The sequence below is a fragment of the Harpia harpyja genome, chromosome 14, assembly GCF_026419915.1.
Source record: "Harpia harpyja isolate bHarHar1 chromosome 14, bHarHar1 primary haplotype, whole genome shotgun sequence".
Lineage (NCBI taxonomy): Eukaryota > Metazoa > Chordata > Aves > Accipitriformes > Accipitridae > Harpia > Harpia harpyja.
Genome location: NC_068953.1, coordinates 3,884,889 through 3,903,778, shown reverse-complemented (window position 1 = coordinate 3,903,778; position 18,890 = coordinate 3,884,889). Strand labels below are relative to the sequence as shown.

At 39.7% G+C, this 18,890-nt stretch overlaps 1 protein-coding gene across 3 annotated transcripts in view; it reads right to left on the bottom strand.

Annotated features, from left to right (window-relative positions):
* PRKCA (protein kinase C alpha) overlaps positions 1–18,890 on the bottom strand; it is a 169,458-nt gene that overhangs the window by 41,025 nt on the left and 109,543 nt on the right. For all 3 annotated transcript variants that reach the window (XM_052807383.1, XM_052807384.1, XM_052807385.1), the window contains exons 6-8: positions 8,628–8,784; positions 8,398–8,532; positions 7,552–7,648 (exon numbers count right to left, since the gene is read on the bottom strand). In XM_052807383.1, coding sequence (XP_052663343.1) covers positions 7,552–7,648; positions 8,398–8,532; positions 8,628–8,784 — 389 coding nt within the window. The remainder of the gene's footprint in view (positions 1–7,551; positions 7,649–8,397; positions 8,533–8,627; positions 8,785–18,890) is intronic.

The window sequence follows — 18,890 nt, the reverse complement described above, 5'->3', positions numbered from 1 at the left end:
AGAATACAGAAATGGACACATCTGTTATGCACAGAAAAATCACAAAAAAGAAATTGTGGTGTTAATCACCCTAACAGTAAGGAGCACAGTACAGCATAGCACAATGAAGTACAGATCTTCACGAAACTGCTCTTCAATGTCAACCTCAGTCTTGTACATACATACGCTTCATGCATGAAACATTCCTCATGTTGTTAAACCACCGCAATGCATAAAGCTAAAGGCATGTATAGATGTGGTTAGTCTGGGCTCTTAGCAACTAATGAGCACTGTTAGAGGGGCAACAGCACAAAAGTTACTTTTAATTTTCTTTTTTTGTTTTGAGACACAGATTTAATCTTTATATAAGGGATAAAGAAATCCCTGCTATAAATATGATTTTCTACGTACATTCTTCACCTTAAATCACAACACACAGACTGAGAAAAGCCTTACAGAAATCACAAGCTGATACGAACTGAGACCAGAGATATATGTCATCTGGTTAAAAAAATCTCAAGTTCTCTAGCTTCGGATATGGTGAGTGGATGGGAAACCTCCAGATAACTGTATATGGGAATTCCCTGTGCCAAACTATAGTATGGAACAGATGGAGAGTTCTAACAGCATCTCTATAATGCTGCAAACTATTCTCTAATGATTAAATATGCACAATTTAAAAATAGGAATGAGTGCCATGGCCAAAAAAAGAAGCTCTTCTTTTTATATCTCTGTATACATAATGAGCGTGGATTGATGTGCCAGTGATATTTTGGCTGGTCATGATTTCAGTGTAGCTTAGTGTCTGTTTCCTGAAAAGTAAATTTAATCTTTTCATTTACAATTTGAAGTGTCAGCAGTGTTATTTCTCTTTTCCATGTCACCTTTGCTGAACTGCCTGAAGTTACAGTTATTACCTCAAAGTGGGAACTCATACGGGTTAGATACAGTTATGATGGAGATCATATCTTTTATTTATTTCCGAAAAAAAAAAAAAAAAAGTAAAGTAACTGCAGTGTAACAGCTCTGGGCCAAAAACATCACCATCCTTCAAAGACTTAAAAGAAATGTCTCCTTCACAGCTCTTACAGGACTTTACAGAGACTGGAAGAACTTAACTTACAAATTAACAAAATCACAAGCTCTTCTACAGGTGTTTTTGAATGACAATATCATATTTAATCAGAAAACTCACTGGGTTCTTAAGAAGATACTGAAACAGTCCCTGGAGTCTTCTGCTAAGGCCAGGCTATGCAACTGCAGAATATTTACCCAGCCTCCAGCTCAGAATTAAAACTGTTCTAGGATGTCCTGGCCATTGATTAAAGGAAAGAAAGAAAATGTCCTTTTGACCTAAAACTGTTGTGAATATCAGAAAAATGTCAGATTAATGCAGAAAGTACTGTCCTCCTCCTTTCTAAAAAAGCAGCCAGAAACTGCTTTAAAAAAAAATAAAATTAAAGGGAGTGTTAAAGATCTAAGAAATGCAGTACCTGCAGTGAAACAGAGTTGATGTACCGATGTTCAGAAAGGGAATGATAAATAAATAAAAGAGGTTTCTTTAGTGTTAGACTATAACAACACTGAAACTCATCAGAAAGCTTTAATTGTGCCTTGAAATCTGCGGACATTTTCAAATCCATTTAACACCACCTGTACTCCCACAAAGAGAGGCCTGATGGTGTAAATAAACGTTAGCTCTGCATTCAACAGATATATATACAGACTGAGATATGTTACTTGTTCGTAAATTCACGTCTGCACAAGGACTAACACGCAAATTTGGTCAAACAAAATGCTGCCCTGTGTACTGGGGGAGTTTAGTAGCACATCAGAAGCAGAAATATCTACAGCGCCTGCGTCACTGGAGACGTTCTAGGTATTTATAACCAAGCCTGATGGCCAAGCACCACAATGTCCCCGTTCTTATATTTAAAATGGTAAGGCATTTTAAAAGACATTTTCTTTAGGATCATAATAATCGTTATGTTTAGAAGCACTGAGATGTCACCAAAATGTCACCACTGACTGTACATTCCAATTTTCAGATACAATATCTACCCTGTTCTGAACTCTGTTCTCTCTCTCCTTATGTTTCGATCTGTTTATTCTGCAAAAGGAAACTACAGGTCTAGCTTCTGTACAGCCTTCATCAGCGATTCCACTGGCACAAAGCAGCTGAAAACATAAGTCACGTCACGATAACCTGAGAACAGCCAAAGCAACAGCACGGGGTGTCCGGCCCCACCAGCTACAGTCCTCGGGAAACACCGCAAAGCCAGCTCACGTCACTTCTTGGCAGCAAAAAGAGCCCATCAGGCAACTGGACAATAATAAACAAGAGCTGCTCCTGGATGGTTTGTCTAGCACCTGGATCAATCCCAGAAGGGGAAGACTGGAAATAGAGCATACAACCAGTATGGCCACTTTCCCTGGGTACCCTGCCCGGCCTTCCTACTACACACGGGTTTATGGATCTGGCCCACAAGGTTGACAAACAGATGAAAACGGTTACTAACGCCGACTGGTAATTATTTTGCAGAAGAAGTACTTATCAGAATAATGTCATCTTGTTGTGGAGTGATTTTATTGTTATTCACTTAATTAAATGGCATGGTACAAAACTAACAGCCATGAAAAGCCACTCGCACCTGATGTCTCAGCTGAAATCTCTAACATAAACACATAAACACAATTCGAAGCTAGCAGCCACGGGGGTAGATGTGGATGTGGATGTATGCCCCCAAGGAAACACCTCCCAAGGTCCTCCAGAATGGTCCTGCATGGATCACCACGGTGGGGACAGTAGTCTGAGCTCTCAGAAACTAAGCGAACGATTTTGTTCTACTGAAACCCACACAGAGAGCTACACTAAAGGAAATAATTAGAACAAAAGAAAATGTCTGACAAGAGTATGTACCAGGAGGACCATTACATATCTTCCCCACAGATGCCTTAAAATGAAGATTATATGAGCAGTAACCTATTCCCTCATAACAACTTGCTTGGATCACTTCAATTAGCAAAGCTGACTGTAGTGACTCAAATTGCTCCAATCACTTAATATACCTTGTACTTGGTAAATGTATCCACATGTAAGGATTATAGCTACTGTTCTTTTTTTAATTAAAAAAATAATTGATATGGACCATAACAGCTGCTTTATTTCTATTAATATTTTCTGTGATGGTGATGTGGAAAGAAGGGGACAAACAGAATAATTAACCAGCCTACTTTTAAACCAGTATTATTCTATTATTATTCTAAGGTGATATTTAAGTATCAAGAAGTGCTTTACTAAGTAGCAAATTACAGGAAACAGGGCTTGACAAGACTGAAATAACTTCCTACAGTAGAAGTTTTAGAATTGGCACATTTCTTTTCCCCAAATAAAAAAACAGAACAGTGCCCTAAATGGCAAAAAAAATATTACTGCTCAAATCATAACTAGGTATGAAAAATACAATAAGGTTGCCTTATTTCAATATTCTGCTTTTTTCTTTGACTAGCAAAATACTGTAACAGGAAAACAAGTATGTAAGAAATAGTAGATATTGCAGTTAAAAGACTTGCTAGTTTGGGTCCATGGAGCCACCTGGGACTGTTGGGAGTTCCCATGGCAACCTCAGCACGGACAATTATGGAGCAGCTACAACTACTGTGAATATGCCTGTTGAGAATGGAGTTTCGTTTTGAGATGGCTACAAATAATGCCATTCCGGAGAGAAAATTCACAACCAAAGGTTAAAACCAAATGAAAAACAGTGACAGATTTTATCCTGCCTCCACTTCCTACAGGAGTATATTTTTATCTCTAAATATTAATAATGATGTATCATCTATAAATCACTGAAGACAGATTTGATCATGCTGCTAAATGAGCAGATAATTGATTTGTAAGTTTTAGTGATAGGTGAGATCCAAAAAATATGTAGAATTATTAAATTGTGTCATATAGAAAATACTGCACTGCACCTATGCATAATACACCTCAATTTCTATATACTGGACATCTTCATATAGATAATACAGAGACAGTATATAAAAAGAAAACTCCTTGCAGTAAAATCTAAAAATACGTAGTGAGGTCACTGCATGATTCCATTAATAAAACCACCATCCTCCTCAACTCTTCTTTCTTTCCCAAATTTGGTCCCACTTGTTGGATAGGATCTATAACTACTGGGCACAAGCCATGTGTTAATTCTTCAGCTGGTTTAGATATGGCAGAATGGGCCATGAGTTAACTTTTTCTCAGGACAAATAGTTTTTACTGTTCAATTACAAATTAAGTGAACAGAATGTTTGAATCTATTATTTATTTACTTACTTATTTAGAATCTCGTATAGCTATTTTATGGTAGATTTACTTTGAGTAAATGACTTAAAGAATTTGTGCCAGAAGGTCCAGTAAGTAAAGCAGCATACCAATGAGATTTGTGTGACTAATAAGCACATTTAAAGAAGAAGTCTGGGTTGTTAAACTGAAGCTAGAAAGAAATGATAGGATTGTGTAAACAGTTTGAAATCAATGAGAGCTTGAGGCCAAATCTTAAAGATGTCTGTTGAACTATAGATGCAGGCAGGTATTTTTAAAATTCTCCTTGATTTAAAAGGGAGGTAGCTCCTAAGTGCTCTTGGAGATTCTACTAAGCACATTTCTAATCTTTAGTCAAAAGGGCAAAGCCAGTTTTAAGAATGCCTTAGATTTTTTTTTTTTTTTTTTAAGACCAGAAACTGGTTTCAAAAATTTCACATCTGCCGGCTCTCTGATCTTTTATAACCTGAAAATATTCTTATTCTTTCTTAATATTAAGCAATGAAATTTTCATCCTAAAGTTTCTCTATTCTTGCATAGCTTAGGTTTGTATATAGCTCTTTGCTCTGAAGACCACCATTATTCATTTTAAGTATTTGATATTAGTAATGCAATACTTTTGTAGAAATTGTTGTCATTTTGTACTCAAAATTAAATCAATGTAGCTTGGATATCAATCACACTGTCATACATCAAAAAGCAGACCAAGCACCACAAATGTAGACTTGATTAGCAAGCACTCTGAAGTTACTCTTTTCTATAAACTGATAAATGAGAAGATAGCTCAGTATGACCTCTTGGTCTATCTATATTCTTAATCTTCCTGACAAATACACTCCCCTAGTAAAATGGCAGTCAAGATCTGCAATCTTCTTCCTGTAAGGTTTCAAAGCTGATTTCAGAACAGTGGAAATATTTATTTCGATGATGTCATTAAATCACAAATAGCAGTATATTTCTCAGTGCTATCTACTTGTTCCTTAGTATAGGATACCTAAAATAAAATGACTATGTAAGCCAAGATACAAATCATAAGAAAAATAACATAAAAGATGATCAGAGTCAGCACCACTTATGTGCCATACCAGAATAGCTAATAAGTTAAATACCACCATTCAGACATCTGTGCTGTTAATTTTTACAAGCCATCACAGTAATTCCCCTTGAAACCAAGTAGGAACATTACTTGGAAGGTGCTGCTTCCCTCTGTTCCTTCTCATATTGGTAAACTTTGAGAGAGAGAAAGAGGTTGAATCTAAATCCTTTCACCATGTAATACTGCATTATACTAGCCTTGGTCTAGTTATAATTACACGTTTTGTTCGGTTACCAATATTCCCATATATCATCACTAAGTTTTAAAACTGTTCATTATCCAACTCTGTAAATGATATTCCTGGAGACAGTGTGTTCACTGAAAACCTATTCCATTTCCTTGATTAATTCAGACCACTAAAATAGCATCAACCAGGCTACCTCCAGAACAGGGAAAGCCTCAAATACACAGTGCTGAAGCTGAACTAATTAGACTTTGAGACAGACTAATTATTTCTGAGGCAGAGCTGACCCTGTGTGAAGCTGCCATTTCTGGGACCCAGTCCAGCAGCTTTACATCATGCAACCTCTCAGGATTTCTACTCCACTTCATAGCAGGACACAGATAAAACCTGACTCTTCATTCTGCAACCAATGTATTTACAGTAGGCTTAAGGAAAAAACCTAAGAGACTGTAAATTCAATATGCAAACATACTGCATATAATTACTGACATTTTTAAATAGACAATTTTAGTGACTTGTCTTTGTGCTGTCTCTGTCCTGAGAAAAACTGGGTAGATTTCCGTAGCTGTATCACCAACATACACATATCCACCCAATTCTAGACTCTGTATATTGCACAGAGACATGTAGAGATGAAAATAATTACTTTTGAAGCTATTCTTTCTAAGGAGGATAAAAAGTAAATATGATCTTGAATAGAAAATGACCTAGTGCAGCAAAATAAAATCACACTGGTCAGATCACAATTGTAAAGAAAGGAAAATGGAATGGAGTTTCAAATATTTCTCAAATGTATAACAAAAATCATAGTTCATGCTGCAGACAAAAGTATGGTAGCTGATCCAAATGTGTTCAGAAGAAATTGATGCACCTTTTCTTTTTCTTTCTTGAAAGTTGAACATGTGCCGTTTTTCCTCACTTTCTTGGGTTAACCCATCTTTTATAATAACAATGTAGAATTCTGCCTGATGGTGAACATAAAAAATTGCCATTTCAGGTTGAAAGGAACAGGCGTAAGTGTTTGTTTATGCACAATAGGTACATGAATTACTTTTTGGATAAACAGCTAGGCTAAAGTTGTAAGTGTTCAACCAGAAAAAAGAAAACAATACTGTAGACTGGAATATTTCAAATTCAATATTGTGTATGCAGCTGGAAAGAGTAGTCAGGTCAGATGAGTTGAAGCCAGTACAGCCATTAGCAAAACACCTCCCTCCCCAAGCCATACCTTTCCTGTTGTATTTTGCTGTAATATCGGCTGTAGTTCTGAGAAGAGGCAGAGTTGCTGGCTAAGTCTGTTCATTAAGAAACAACTCCTTTGCATAGCACAGTGAGACCATGCTTGTGACTACCAACCACTCCAATTTGCACCACAGAAGGCAGGAAGACTGCGAAAAGTATAGCTTTTCTTCAATGTTTCTTTTCTGTTTCTATTGCTGGTATAACCAGCAATACCTCTTATCCTTAGAAACTTCCATACCCACGTTAAAGATATCAGAATTTCAGATGACAATCTTCTACAAAGATTTTGAGGCTCCAAATAATCAGTAATTAGCATTGTAAATAATTTCTTTAGGGAAAAAAAAAAGTGTGAAACATTCTAAGTATTAAAATACTGTTGTTTCTGAGAGTTGCATTTGTCAAATAATGTAGATACTAGTGATAACAGCTGGCAGATTTTGCAGCAAGTATTAAAAGACATTCAAATTATTACATATACTTGACATAAAATATTTTAAAATACCAACTTACAAGTGTCATAGCAGAGAAGTTGAACTGTCAGAAAAATGATACCACTACCGAATTAAGCCATTTGGTCCAATCTTCAAGAAACCCAAAGGCACATACTGCTGTCACAGGCAACAGAAATAGTAGCACTCTAATATATATGTCTCTTTTAACAGGCTTTTTTTTTTTAATAGGTTGAAAAATGTATGCATTATATAGTTGCACCCATTTGTGTTTAATCCTCACCTCAAACTTCTGCCGGAGCTCTGCATTTCCATCTTCATCAGCATCTGGAATTGGAACGTTATAATATTCACCTTCTTCTTGATTCAGCAGCTTGTACCTGTGGAACATTTGAGAAAAAAATGGTGACTTTATAGTTTTATTCCCGTTAGATTTAAAATCTGATTTAATTGTTCGTGTGTGGTTTGTATCAATGTCACAGGTATGTAAAGAACTGCTTTCAAAGATCTAAAGCAAACTCAGAAACAGAATATATTTAACCTAAAATAAGATCTTTAATCCCAAACTATCTGCCAAGGCAGTTTAATGGACAAGGAAATTCTCCACACCCATTCTGCGATATAATGGGAGACATCAACCCTGAAGAACCTTTGCCTCCAGTGCTTCTATAGCCCTAAACAATTATCTTTGATGAAATACGCTCTTTGAGAAGATGTGATGAGTTCTACCCATAGCTTGGTAGGTAATAAGATGGCATTTTATAAAATCGGTTCCCATGTACTTTGAATTTGCAGAGCTATATATAACGTGATACACTTAGTAATGAACATATCATATTTGAGATAAAAATAAAATTCATATCACAAGACTATGTACACAGAATTGAGTTTGCAGCAGCTCCTGGCTCCAGCAGAAGTTTCATGAACACCACAAAAGAAAAGCATTCCTTTTATTACCCTCCTTTGTTATATATAGCCTATGTTTCCTAGGTTTAGTTGCATTTTCAGTGAATTTATAGCCCGAGAAACAGTGAAAAGCTCAAAAAAAGGTACATTATATTGAAGAAAAATACTGATTTTAAAGTTGCTGTGATATATTCTCTCCTTCTCTCTTTTCAGAAACTCTTACCATCCACTGGCTGGCATTTTCATAAGCTCTGACACCCCAAATGAAAGAGATCCCATGAAATCATTTCTGGTTGTTCTATCCCAGTCCCAGACCTCTACGGATAACCGTCGATCTTTGTCTGTAGGTTTTAATTTACTAAAAAGGAGAGAAATAGAGGAATTTTCAATGCAACACTGAAATAAATGATTCAATACATACAAAGATACTACATTAAAAGGCCTTAAACTTACAATGTGAATGCCTCATTCCAGTCTGGATTCAGAGTCGAACGGATGGTTTTTGTTTTTTGTTTACTTTCATTCTTAGGATCCGGGATGAGCTTCAGTTTAACATAAGGATCTGAAAGTCCATTTGGATCCATGGGAATTAGGTTTTTTGCTTCTCGCACTGTCAATATAAAACACAGCTGATTTGTATAGGATTACAAATCACCATTAAGAAAGCAATAACATGTCAAACCAGTTATTGAAACATGTTGAAAAATAAATCAGACGCGAAACCCACTTGTCAGACTTGGCATGGAAGAAACTACTTGTTGTAAAGTAAGGTTGCACTTAGCGATATTTATAAGAACGGTACAGAGAAATGACAGGAGAGAAGAGCAATTCACAAATGACATGCAGCTTCCAGGCAGCTCTTCTCCTGCAGTGGAATGATTAAATGTCCAAATCCATCACTATAAATTTTTAAGTGGGTAGCAATTCTCTGTGCTTTTATTTCTGCATCAGTCTTAGGTTATAACGCTACAGGACTATCAGCCAAATACTATAAGGGCGATAGCTGATCACAATAGATTTTAGAAGGTAGGTTATTTGATACAATCCCTCACTGGAAGGTATCTAATACTAAACTTCCGTCGGATTCATGGTTCATTAGTTGTCAGATGGAATCGCTATAAGCATTATGTCATGACAGCAACCGAAGTAAAAGTGCAGAGAAGACAAGTTTAACTTCAGCTTCACAAAAAATGTTAATGTAGCTTCTATTTTTACAATGTCAAAAGAAGACATAAAGTGAGTTAACATATCTCATGTTGCTACCAATCGCCGAGCAGAGAGAGACAAGAATAGTCAGCAATCTGCACGAGGTGCCATTCCCCGCAAGGCCACATCCCTACGTGGAACAGGGCAGGCAAAAGTGGGTTACAAAGGCATTTAACAGGGGCTCGGCAGCTTTCGGGTTTCAGCCTGGCTGGAGTTACTGCGGCAGCTCTGGAGTTTGTTAAGCGGTTCAGAAGTCACGGCAGGAGAGTGGAGTATTCCAGTGGATGAGTAAAGAGAGTACCTCCTCCCTCTTGTAGAGGACCAGCATAACGCCCGCGTAACATTTATACGACATGTAAGGTTTTATTCTGTGTTAACGGCATTCAGCCATCAGCTTTTGCTGAACCTCAGAAGAAGAGGTGAATTTTCCTTATGCTGTGAAACTCCATCCTACCCAAACCGGTCATGCTGTGATGAACTGCAGTGGTCAAGTTGGAGATGGGGAATTCAGAGCTCATAACCGGGCACTGCAAAACCTACTGGGAGCAGTAATTCCCTGGGCTTGTTTTGGACAGAAAATGGCTTTCATTCGGGAATTCTTTTGTGAGATTCATAGTTTAAGATCAGAATTGTTCCTGGAAAGAAAATCACAAGAAGCTTTGAGGGTGACAAGGTTCGTAGGGTATGAAGGCAGGCCAGCATTTAAGAGTGAGTCACTAGAGATATTATGCCGGATTGACAGTGCCCTCAGCTACTGCTTTCACAGTGTCAGCATCAGAAGGACTTTTTTAGTTTATCTGCCTAACTGAAGAAATCTGAAAGGAAATTTAGGAAAGATCAACCCTTAAGTCACCTAATATTTCTTGATGGAAAGCATTTCCTACCAAAATTTGAACTTTAGAGTCACTTAAGAACTCAATCAGAGCCAATGCAAAAAAAAAAAAAAAAAAAAAAAAAAAGAATGCTGTCAGCATCTTCAGCAACAGATAGTTACTGTTTGCTCATGGCACTCTTCTCCTTTTCCCCCAGATTTAAATGGCATTTTCATACTACAGACAAGAATTATAGACCTTCCCAGGATTTCAACCTGTTATTTCCCAGCATGGAGGTTGAAAGGCATCCAAGCAACACGGATATTTTATAATGTGTTGTTTACTCTCATTATTTATAGAATAACAGGAGGACAGTTTTTGGGCAACAGTCTAATGACGTGTAAACCAGCTGAAGTACATCTTTTCAAAATGTCCTTTGTTCTCCCTTTAGAAATACAGGCAGGGCTGTGGTGGATTGACAACTGTGCACTACTGCTTCCGTAAGACAGAAAGAGATGGACAATGAATGTAAAGCACAGGACAGGTATTGTTGTGCTTTACTTAAGGTCAGTGAAATGAGACTGTGGTGTTGACAATACGCCCGTTATAACATAGCACCGAAAGTGATTTACAAAACCATACAACAGTTCTGTTCCATTTCCTATACACCAGGTGGATTCACAAATTGATGTTACTAGGTCTAGGCTGACATTTTCCATTTACATGATGGAGAGAGTGTTTTAGTGTTCATAATGATTGTGTTCTTCCAAATGACATAACTGCTAAGTAGTGCTTTAGTGCAAATCTACTACTTAGCCATTGTGTCATATGATTCAAGCTGCAGAGGCAAAATTTTGGGGTGAAAAACCAGCCACTGCCACAGAAAACACATAATTTCAAACAGTTTGACCCGCTCTGTTTGTTTAATGAGAGAGTGTTAGGTGTGGTAGAACAAGTTGGAAGAGAGAAGTACCAGATATAACTGGTACATTATGTCCAAAATAGCTGTAGAAAGAAGGTAGATTACAGGAATGCAAGCTACTTATTTGGAACACGCTAGTTTATTTGTCAAGATAATTCTCATGCAGAACAGATACCCTGATGTAAATTAGTTATGGAAATTAGATCATAGCTGGAAAGGAATCACATTAACTTGAACCAACAGTTGATACTGATTAAGTTAGGTTTCTTAAATTTGTATTTCTAAAATGAGAGACAGAAAATGCTTATGGGCTAAAAATTTAAAATAAAATGTAATTCTATTCACTAACTATATTACTCAAATAATTGTACCAGAAAAAATACACTGTGTTTTAAAAGAACAGAAACAAGCGTCTTCTTTGCAGAACGTTTCATCTGTAGTTTTCCACAATCCCTGTGTAAAGCTGACAGGGCTTTGCAATTGGGAAAATGAGACCTTTCGGTCCAGAGAAACTGTCTCCATTCTCATTTACTCTGAGTTTGCCCTTTGAGGGTCTCCACACCCAGTGGTCAGCTGGAAAACCATTTCTGTTTTCAACCCATGAAAAAAACCAAATGACCCAATATTAAAATTTAGCACACTAAAAGTGATCTTCAAATACTTCTGAGGAGTAATATCAAGACTAAACAACTTAATTTAGTTAAATATTTACAGTCCCAAAGGGACTAAGAACCATAAAGTGAGTGATGAAGTGACAGCCTTCAATGCGAATTGCTCTCTGTCTCATCCTATATTTGAGTTTTTTTGGTTTGGGGGGATTTTTTTCGTCTTGTGCATGGCACTTGTGACTGCACTGCCAGGTTTGGCACATGAACTATTACTTCGAAATCCACTTTTTGATTTTTATTTCTATACTGTAGTTTGACATAAGTGAGGAGCAGAACCCTCTATGTGTTCTACAGCTTCCCAGAAACATACAGTAGGAAGTTTTTGTTAAAATTCCTTGAACAAAATTGTTTATTTTAACATGGCGTCTTCAGATTAATCCTTTATGTTTAAATTTTACCTGGAGATGCTCAGTGTGAAACCAAGCAGAATTTTGAGAAATTGGCTGGGTGGATGCAGAGCCATTCTCTGAGGCTCTGCTATGGAGAGCTCCCCAGAGAAAGGCATCACCGATTAGCCTTGATAAATGCTGCCGAGCCTAGAAAACAACACTGACAGCAGGAGGACATGGCAGCATGTGTAAGACTACTTCTTTCTTTTGCAACAAACACAGAAAAAGAGAAAAGTCCTCTAAATACAAGAAAAAGAGAAGCTCAAAGATTAATTGGGAAGGAAAGGTGCAACATATACTAAATACAGGCTGCCAAAGAAGTCATTATCTCACTCCTTGTTTTAAGATATCTGGCCCATTTGTACTTTTGTCTGCATAATTAGTATCCTTAGACATCTTTTTTTTTAACTGACTTAGCACTTCTTTTCTTGAGGAAACTGCATTACTTGTGCTAAATGGTGCTTACAAAGAATTAGCATCTAAGTGGTCCACCTCTTTAAGGGCACGCTATTTTTAAGAGGATAGGTCAGGTTTCTATAGGAGGATTGACAAAAAGAAGAGATTTCCCCTCCCCACCAAAGGCACTATCTCTTGTGTGCAGTTGAAACAGAAAAAGTTAAATGAAAAATAACACCAAGAAAATAAATCAACTTACTGTGACTGAATTCTGCTACTGCTGTAATGATAGCAAGCAATCTCATCCTGCTTTATAATTATTAGTTAATTAAACTCAACACTGTGATAGAGATATTACTCTAATTTACAGATGGTTGAAGTGAGATACAGTTCAGCATCACTTGGAGCATAACTTGGACAGAAACCTAAAATACTACTTGCCAGTTTTCTGTCATAACTATTAAGCATGATAATGACCTCTGTACAGAGCAAAGTAGCTGGTACAAGTTAAATTTCCTAACATTTTATCCAGATTAGACTCTTAACAGGGACTGAGAATGCACACAGATGAAAAGACAATGAAGAGGAGTATATATTGAATTTTCTAACAAATGCAAGCTTGCCCAGGTTTTTATTCTAAAAAATAGAAATAGTTGTCAACCATAGAGAAAAAATTGTACCATTTTGCTCCTCATCTTTAATGAAGAAGAGATCATAAAAGTTTAGTTAGCAGAAAATGCGGACTATCTGATGGCCGTCCTACGGCTGTTCTATTATGTGCTACTTGTAATCCAGCAATATCTATCCAGAAGCCATTCCTAGAACTGGGACGCCCACTTTTCCAGGAATAGTATAAAGACATAAGCAAATACAGAGCTGGTTCTTAGGTATTCGTACTTTAAATAAATATCTAAATAAGATAGAGTGGGCTGGCAGAGAACAACCGACATTTTACATAAAGAGAAGAAATCCAGGCAGAATTCTGAGGAATTCAGAGAGTGGATGACAAAACCGGAACCTTTCCCATGAGCTTGTATAGGTCAAAAGTTGCAAGCCATATACAGTTATGGATTTATAACTTCTTGTGATATCAGCAAATAAATTTAGTCATGGGAATGAGTAAATAAATGTTTCTGTCCCTATAACAAAGCTGAATTATTAGCAGCATGAGTTTACTCAGTTCCTTTTCAAGTGAGTCACAGCTACCTTTTTCCTGAATTCCCAAATGTTGATCATAAACAGTTTACTAATCACAGCAACCATTTCTTGCTAATCCTTTTAATCCCTACAGGCAACTTAGATGAGCAGAAATCTTTCAACTGCATGCGAATAGCTGCTTTTAGAAGACACTTCAGATCTCAAATGGTCTCATCTGCCAAGCTATCCAGCAAAATGAAAGAAAAGGGAGACCGTTAGCTCCAAAACATCGTAAAGTTTCTGTCTTCCCACAATAAAGCATTAGTAAATTATTCCATAATTCTCATTACTTCCTGAAGAAGATTCTGGTATGGATTCCAGTGATCTGCCCAGTTTACAGATGACTTAGGTGAGTGACAGAGGATCTTCTATTCCCAGCCAAGGAAACTCCTCCTCCCCAGTACCTTACCGCACTCCCCTTAATCACAGTTTAAAAGATTTACCTATTACTGAAAATAGCCTTTTTTCCAAGTTGTGTACTTGTACTCTCTATATGCAAAATCCAAAGCTGCTCAGCTTTCATTAAAGATTTACTGTAAGATTTTATTAAAACTCTCACCGAATACTTGCTTTCTGGAGCTGCTTGTGACTCACATGTACAACTGGCTCCAAAACAAACCCTGCTTTTCAGACAATTTCCAATTTCTATGCAGTTTTCAGCCACTAAAAGGGCTTTCTGATATGAGACTTTTCTCTATTCCCTAACTACTCCCCTGCCCAACTCAAATTTCTTTTAATATCCCTCCTGAGACCAGTGCCTCCTCACTACATCCCATTTCCTGAATCCTGAAAGATGGCAACGTAACGAATGTAGACTATTGGAACGCCTGCACTTCACAGGTGATTTACACACAAGAAACAGATGATTAATTTCCTTCCTAGAACAAGATGAAAAATGAACCAACATTGCATGATACTTCATTCCTCTGTATTTATTGAGATAGTCTCTCCTATTAACAAAAAATGTACCATCATCTCTAATGCTACATAATAAGTACTTGTGCCTGTAATAGGTTCTCTGGTTTCAAATTCAACTGGAAGTCTCATAGGAGCAACCATATTTTACTTGTAGAAGAAGATTACCATTATAAAAATTATCATCATGAAAAAATATGTTCTACTGGTGTCGTGGTTTCAGCCCACCCGGTAACAAAGGACCACGCAGCCGCTCGCTCACTCCTCCCGCCCCCCTCCAGTGGGATAGGGAGGAGACGGAGGAGAGAAAAGGAAAAAAAAACCTGGAACCTCGAGGGTTGAGACAAGGGCAGTTTACTGGGACAACACAAAAAAAAATTACAACAACAACAACAACAACGGTACTAATGAAAGAATGTACAAAAAGAGTGATGCACAGTGCAACTGCTCACCACCCGGAACCCGACGCTCCGCCACCGAAAGTCGAGAGCCCTCCCCCCGGCCCGCTCCCCATTTATATACTGAGCATGATGGCACATGGTATGGAATAGCTCCTTGGCTAGTTCAGGTTGGCTGCCCCGGCTATGCCCCCCCCCCCACCTCCCAGGTTCCTGTAAAAATTAACTCTATCCCAGCTGAACCCAGGACATTATCCACCCCTTATTCTATACCATCGACATCATGCCCAGATCTTACATTTTCCAATCAACTACTACCACTTTCCTTGTCTTATATGTATATATGTATATGGACACCCTCCCCCCCCCCCCCCACACACAAATAGTACTCCCTTAGTCGATGGGCTATCCCTCCAATGTGTCCATCAATTTTATTTAGTCCATGACTTTGGGGCTCCATCTGTTGTAACAGTTCTTCAGGATAAGAGAGATGGTGTGAGGTGTTAGGTTGTTGTATGCTGCCTCTGGAACTTGTGGCTGGTACATTTGGTGCAACCCACACCCTTGGCCTGCAGGTCGAAGAGGCTGATCTTGAGGAAATTGCTGGGCACCAGTTCAAGTTCTATCACTGTTGTACTTGGCTCAGTTTCAAAGTCCATCCTTCAGTCATTTGGGTAATTCTTACAGTAATACCCTTGATATGGCATATAGACACTATAGATACAATGACATACATTGGCAGGTTATTTAGCAGTTAAATATCATACAGCCTAATTCACTGGCTATTCTCTCCCAAAATCAAATCTCCCTGAGGTACACATCGAACTTCCCCATCCTTCTGCATCACCCACCAGGTGTACCCAGGTCCCTGAGCAAAAACAACCCCTTGGATGGGTTTGTCTCTGCTTGAGGGGGGACTAACCCAGACTGCCTTTCCTAACATACTCCTCATGCGCACTACAGGGACTTTATCCCCTTCTACAGTATGTGGAAGTCTTGGTTGGGCAGGGCCAGCCCGATTGGCAGATCCTCTAGTATTAACTAACCAGGTGGCTTTTGTTAAATGTGTATCCCAATGTTTGAAAGTTCCACCCCCCATTGCTCTCAATGTAGTTTTCAGCAGTCCATTGTATCGTTCAATTTTTCCGGAGGCTGGTGCGTGATAAGGGATGTGATAGACCCACTCAATGCCATGTTCTTTGGCCCAGGTGTCTATGAGGTTGTTTCGGAAGTGAGTCCCGTTGTCCGACTCAATTCTTTCTGGGGTGCCGTGTCGCCATAAAACTTTCTTTTCAAGGCCCAGGATAGTGTTCTGGGCAGTGGCGTGGGACACAGGATATGTTTCCAGCCATCCAGTGGTTGCTTCCACCATTGTAAGCACATGGCACTTGCCTTGGTGGGTTCGTGGGAGTGTGATATAGTCAATCTGCCAGGCCTCCCACTGTTTATATTTCAGCCATCGCCCTCCACACGACAGGGGTTTTAACCGCTTGGCTTGCTTAATTGCAGCACATGTTTCACATTCATGGATAACCTGCGCGATAGTGTCCATGGTCAAGTCCACCCCTCGATCACGAGCCCATCTATATGTTGCATCTCTTCCCTGATGGCCCGAGGTATCATGGGCCCACCAAGCCATAAATAGCTCACCCCTATGTTGCCAGTCCAGGTCCACCTGAGACACTTCAATCTTGGCGGCCTGATCTGCCTGCTGGTTGTTTTGATGTTCTTCAGTGGCCCGACTCTTAGGTACATGAGCATCTACGTGACGTACTTTTACAACCAGATTCTCTATCCGAACAGCAATATCTTGCCACAGTGCGGCCGCCCAGATGGGTTTACCTCTGCGCTGCCAGTTGCTCTTCTTCCATTGCTGTAGCCACCCCCATAGGGCATTTGCCACCATCCATGAGTCAGTATAGAGATAGAGCACTGGCCACTTTTCTCTTTCAGCAATGTCTAACGCTAGCTGGATGGCTTTCACTTCTGCAAACTGACTCGATTCACCTTCTCCTTCAGCAGTTTCTGCGACTAGTCGTGTAGGACTCCATACAGCAGCCTTCCACCTCCGATGTTTTCCCACAATGCGACAGGACCCATCAGTGAACAGGGCATATTGCCTCTCATTTTCTGGCAGTTTATTATACAGCGGGGCCTCTTCAGCACGTGTCACCTCCTCCTCTGGCGACATTCCAAAATCTTTGCCTTCTGGCCAGTCCGTGATCACTTCCACAATTCCTGGGCGACTGGGGTTTCCTATGCAAGCCCGTTGTGTGATCAGTGCGGCCCACTTACTCCACGTGGCATCAGTTGCGTGATGTGTAGAGGAGACCCTCCCTTTGAACATCCAGCCCAGCACTGGCAGTCGGGGTGCTAAGAGGAGCTGTGCTTCAGTACCAACCACTTCTGAGGCGGCTCGAACTCCTTCATATGCTGCCAATATCTCTTTTTCAGTTGGAGTATAGCGAGCCTCGGATCCTCTGTATCCCCGACTCCAAAACCCCAGGGGTCGGCCTCGGGTCTCCCCAGGTGCTTTCTGCCAGAGGCTCCAGGTAGGACCATTCTCCCCAGCTGCAGTATAGAGCACATTTTTAACATCTTGTCCTGCCCGGACCGGCCCAAGAGCTACTGCATGAACAATCTCCTGCTTAATTTGTTCAAAGGCTTGTCGTTGCTCAGGCTCCCATTTGAAATCATTCTTCTTCCGGGTAACTTGGTAGAGAGGACTTACAATTTGACTGTAATTTGGAATATGCATTCTCCAAAAACCCACAACACCTAAGAAAGCCTGTGTTTCCTTTTTATTAGTCGGTGGGGACGTAGCTGCTATTTTGTTGATCACATCCATAGGGATGTGACGATGCCCGTCTTGCCATTTTACTCCGAAGAACTGGATCTCCTGTGCAGGTCCCTTGCCCTTACTTTCTTTTATGGCAAAACCAGCCTTCAAAAGGATTTAGATTATTTTCTTCCCTTTCTCAAAAACTTCTTCTGCCATGTTGCCCCATACAATGATGTCATCAATGTATTGCAGGTGTTCTGGAGCTTCACCTTTTTCCAGTGCAGCCTGGATCAGTCCATGGCAAATAGTGGGGCTGTGTTTCCACCACTGGGGCAGTCGATTCCAGGTGTACTGGATGCCCCTCCAAGTGAAAGCAAACTGTGGCCTGCACTCCGCTGCCAAAGGAATGGAGAAAAATGCATTAGCAATGTCAATTGTGGCATACCACTTAGCTGCCTTTGATTCCAGTTCATATTGAAGCTCTAACATATCTGGCACAGCAGCGCTCAGCGGTGGCGTGACTTCATTCAGCCCACGATAATCTACTGTTAGTCTCCATTCCCCATTAGATTTCCGCACGGGCCATATGGGCCTATTAAAAGGTGAGTGAGTCTTGCTGATCACTCCTTGGCTCTCCAATTGGCAAATCAGCTTATGGATGGGGATCAGGGAGTCTCGGTTGGTGCGATATTGCCGCCGGTGCACCGTCGTGGTAGCAATTGGCACGTGTTGTTCTTCAACCTTCAGCAACCCCACAACCGAAGGGTCTTGAGAGAGACCAGGCAGGGTAGACAGCTGTTCAATCTCCTCCGTCTCCAATGCAGCTATACCAAAGGCCCAACGGTACCCTTTTGGGTCCTTAAAATACCCCCTCCTGAGATAATCTATACCAAGGATGCACGGGGCCTCTGGGCCAGTTGCAATGGGGTGTTTATGCCACTCATTCCCGGTTAGACTCATTTCAGCTTCCAATACGGTTAGCTCTTGGGATCCCCCTGTCACACCAGAGATACAGATGGGTTCTGCCCCTT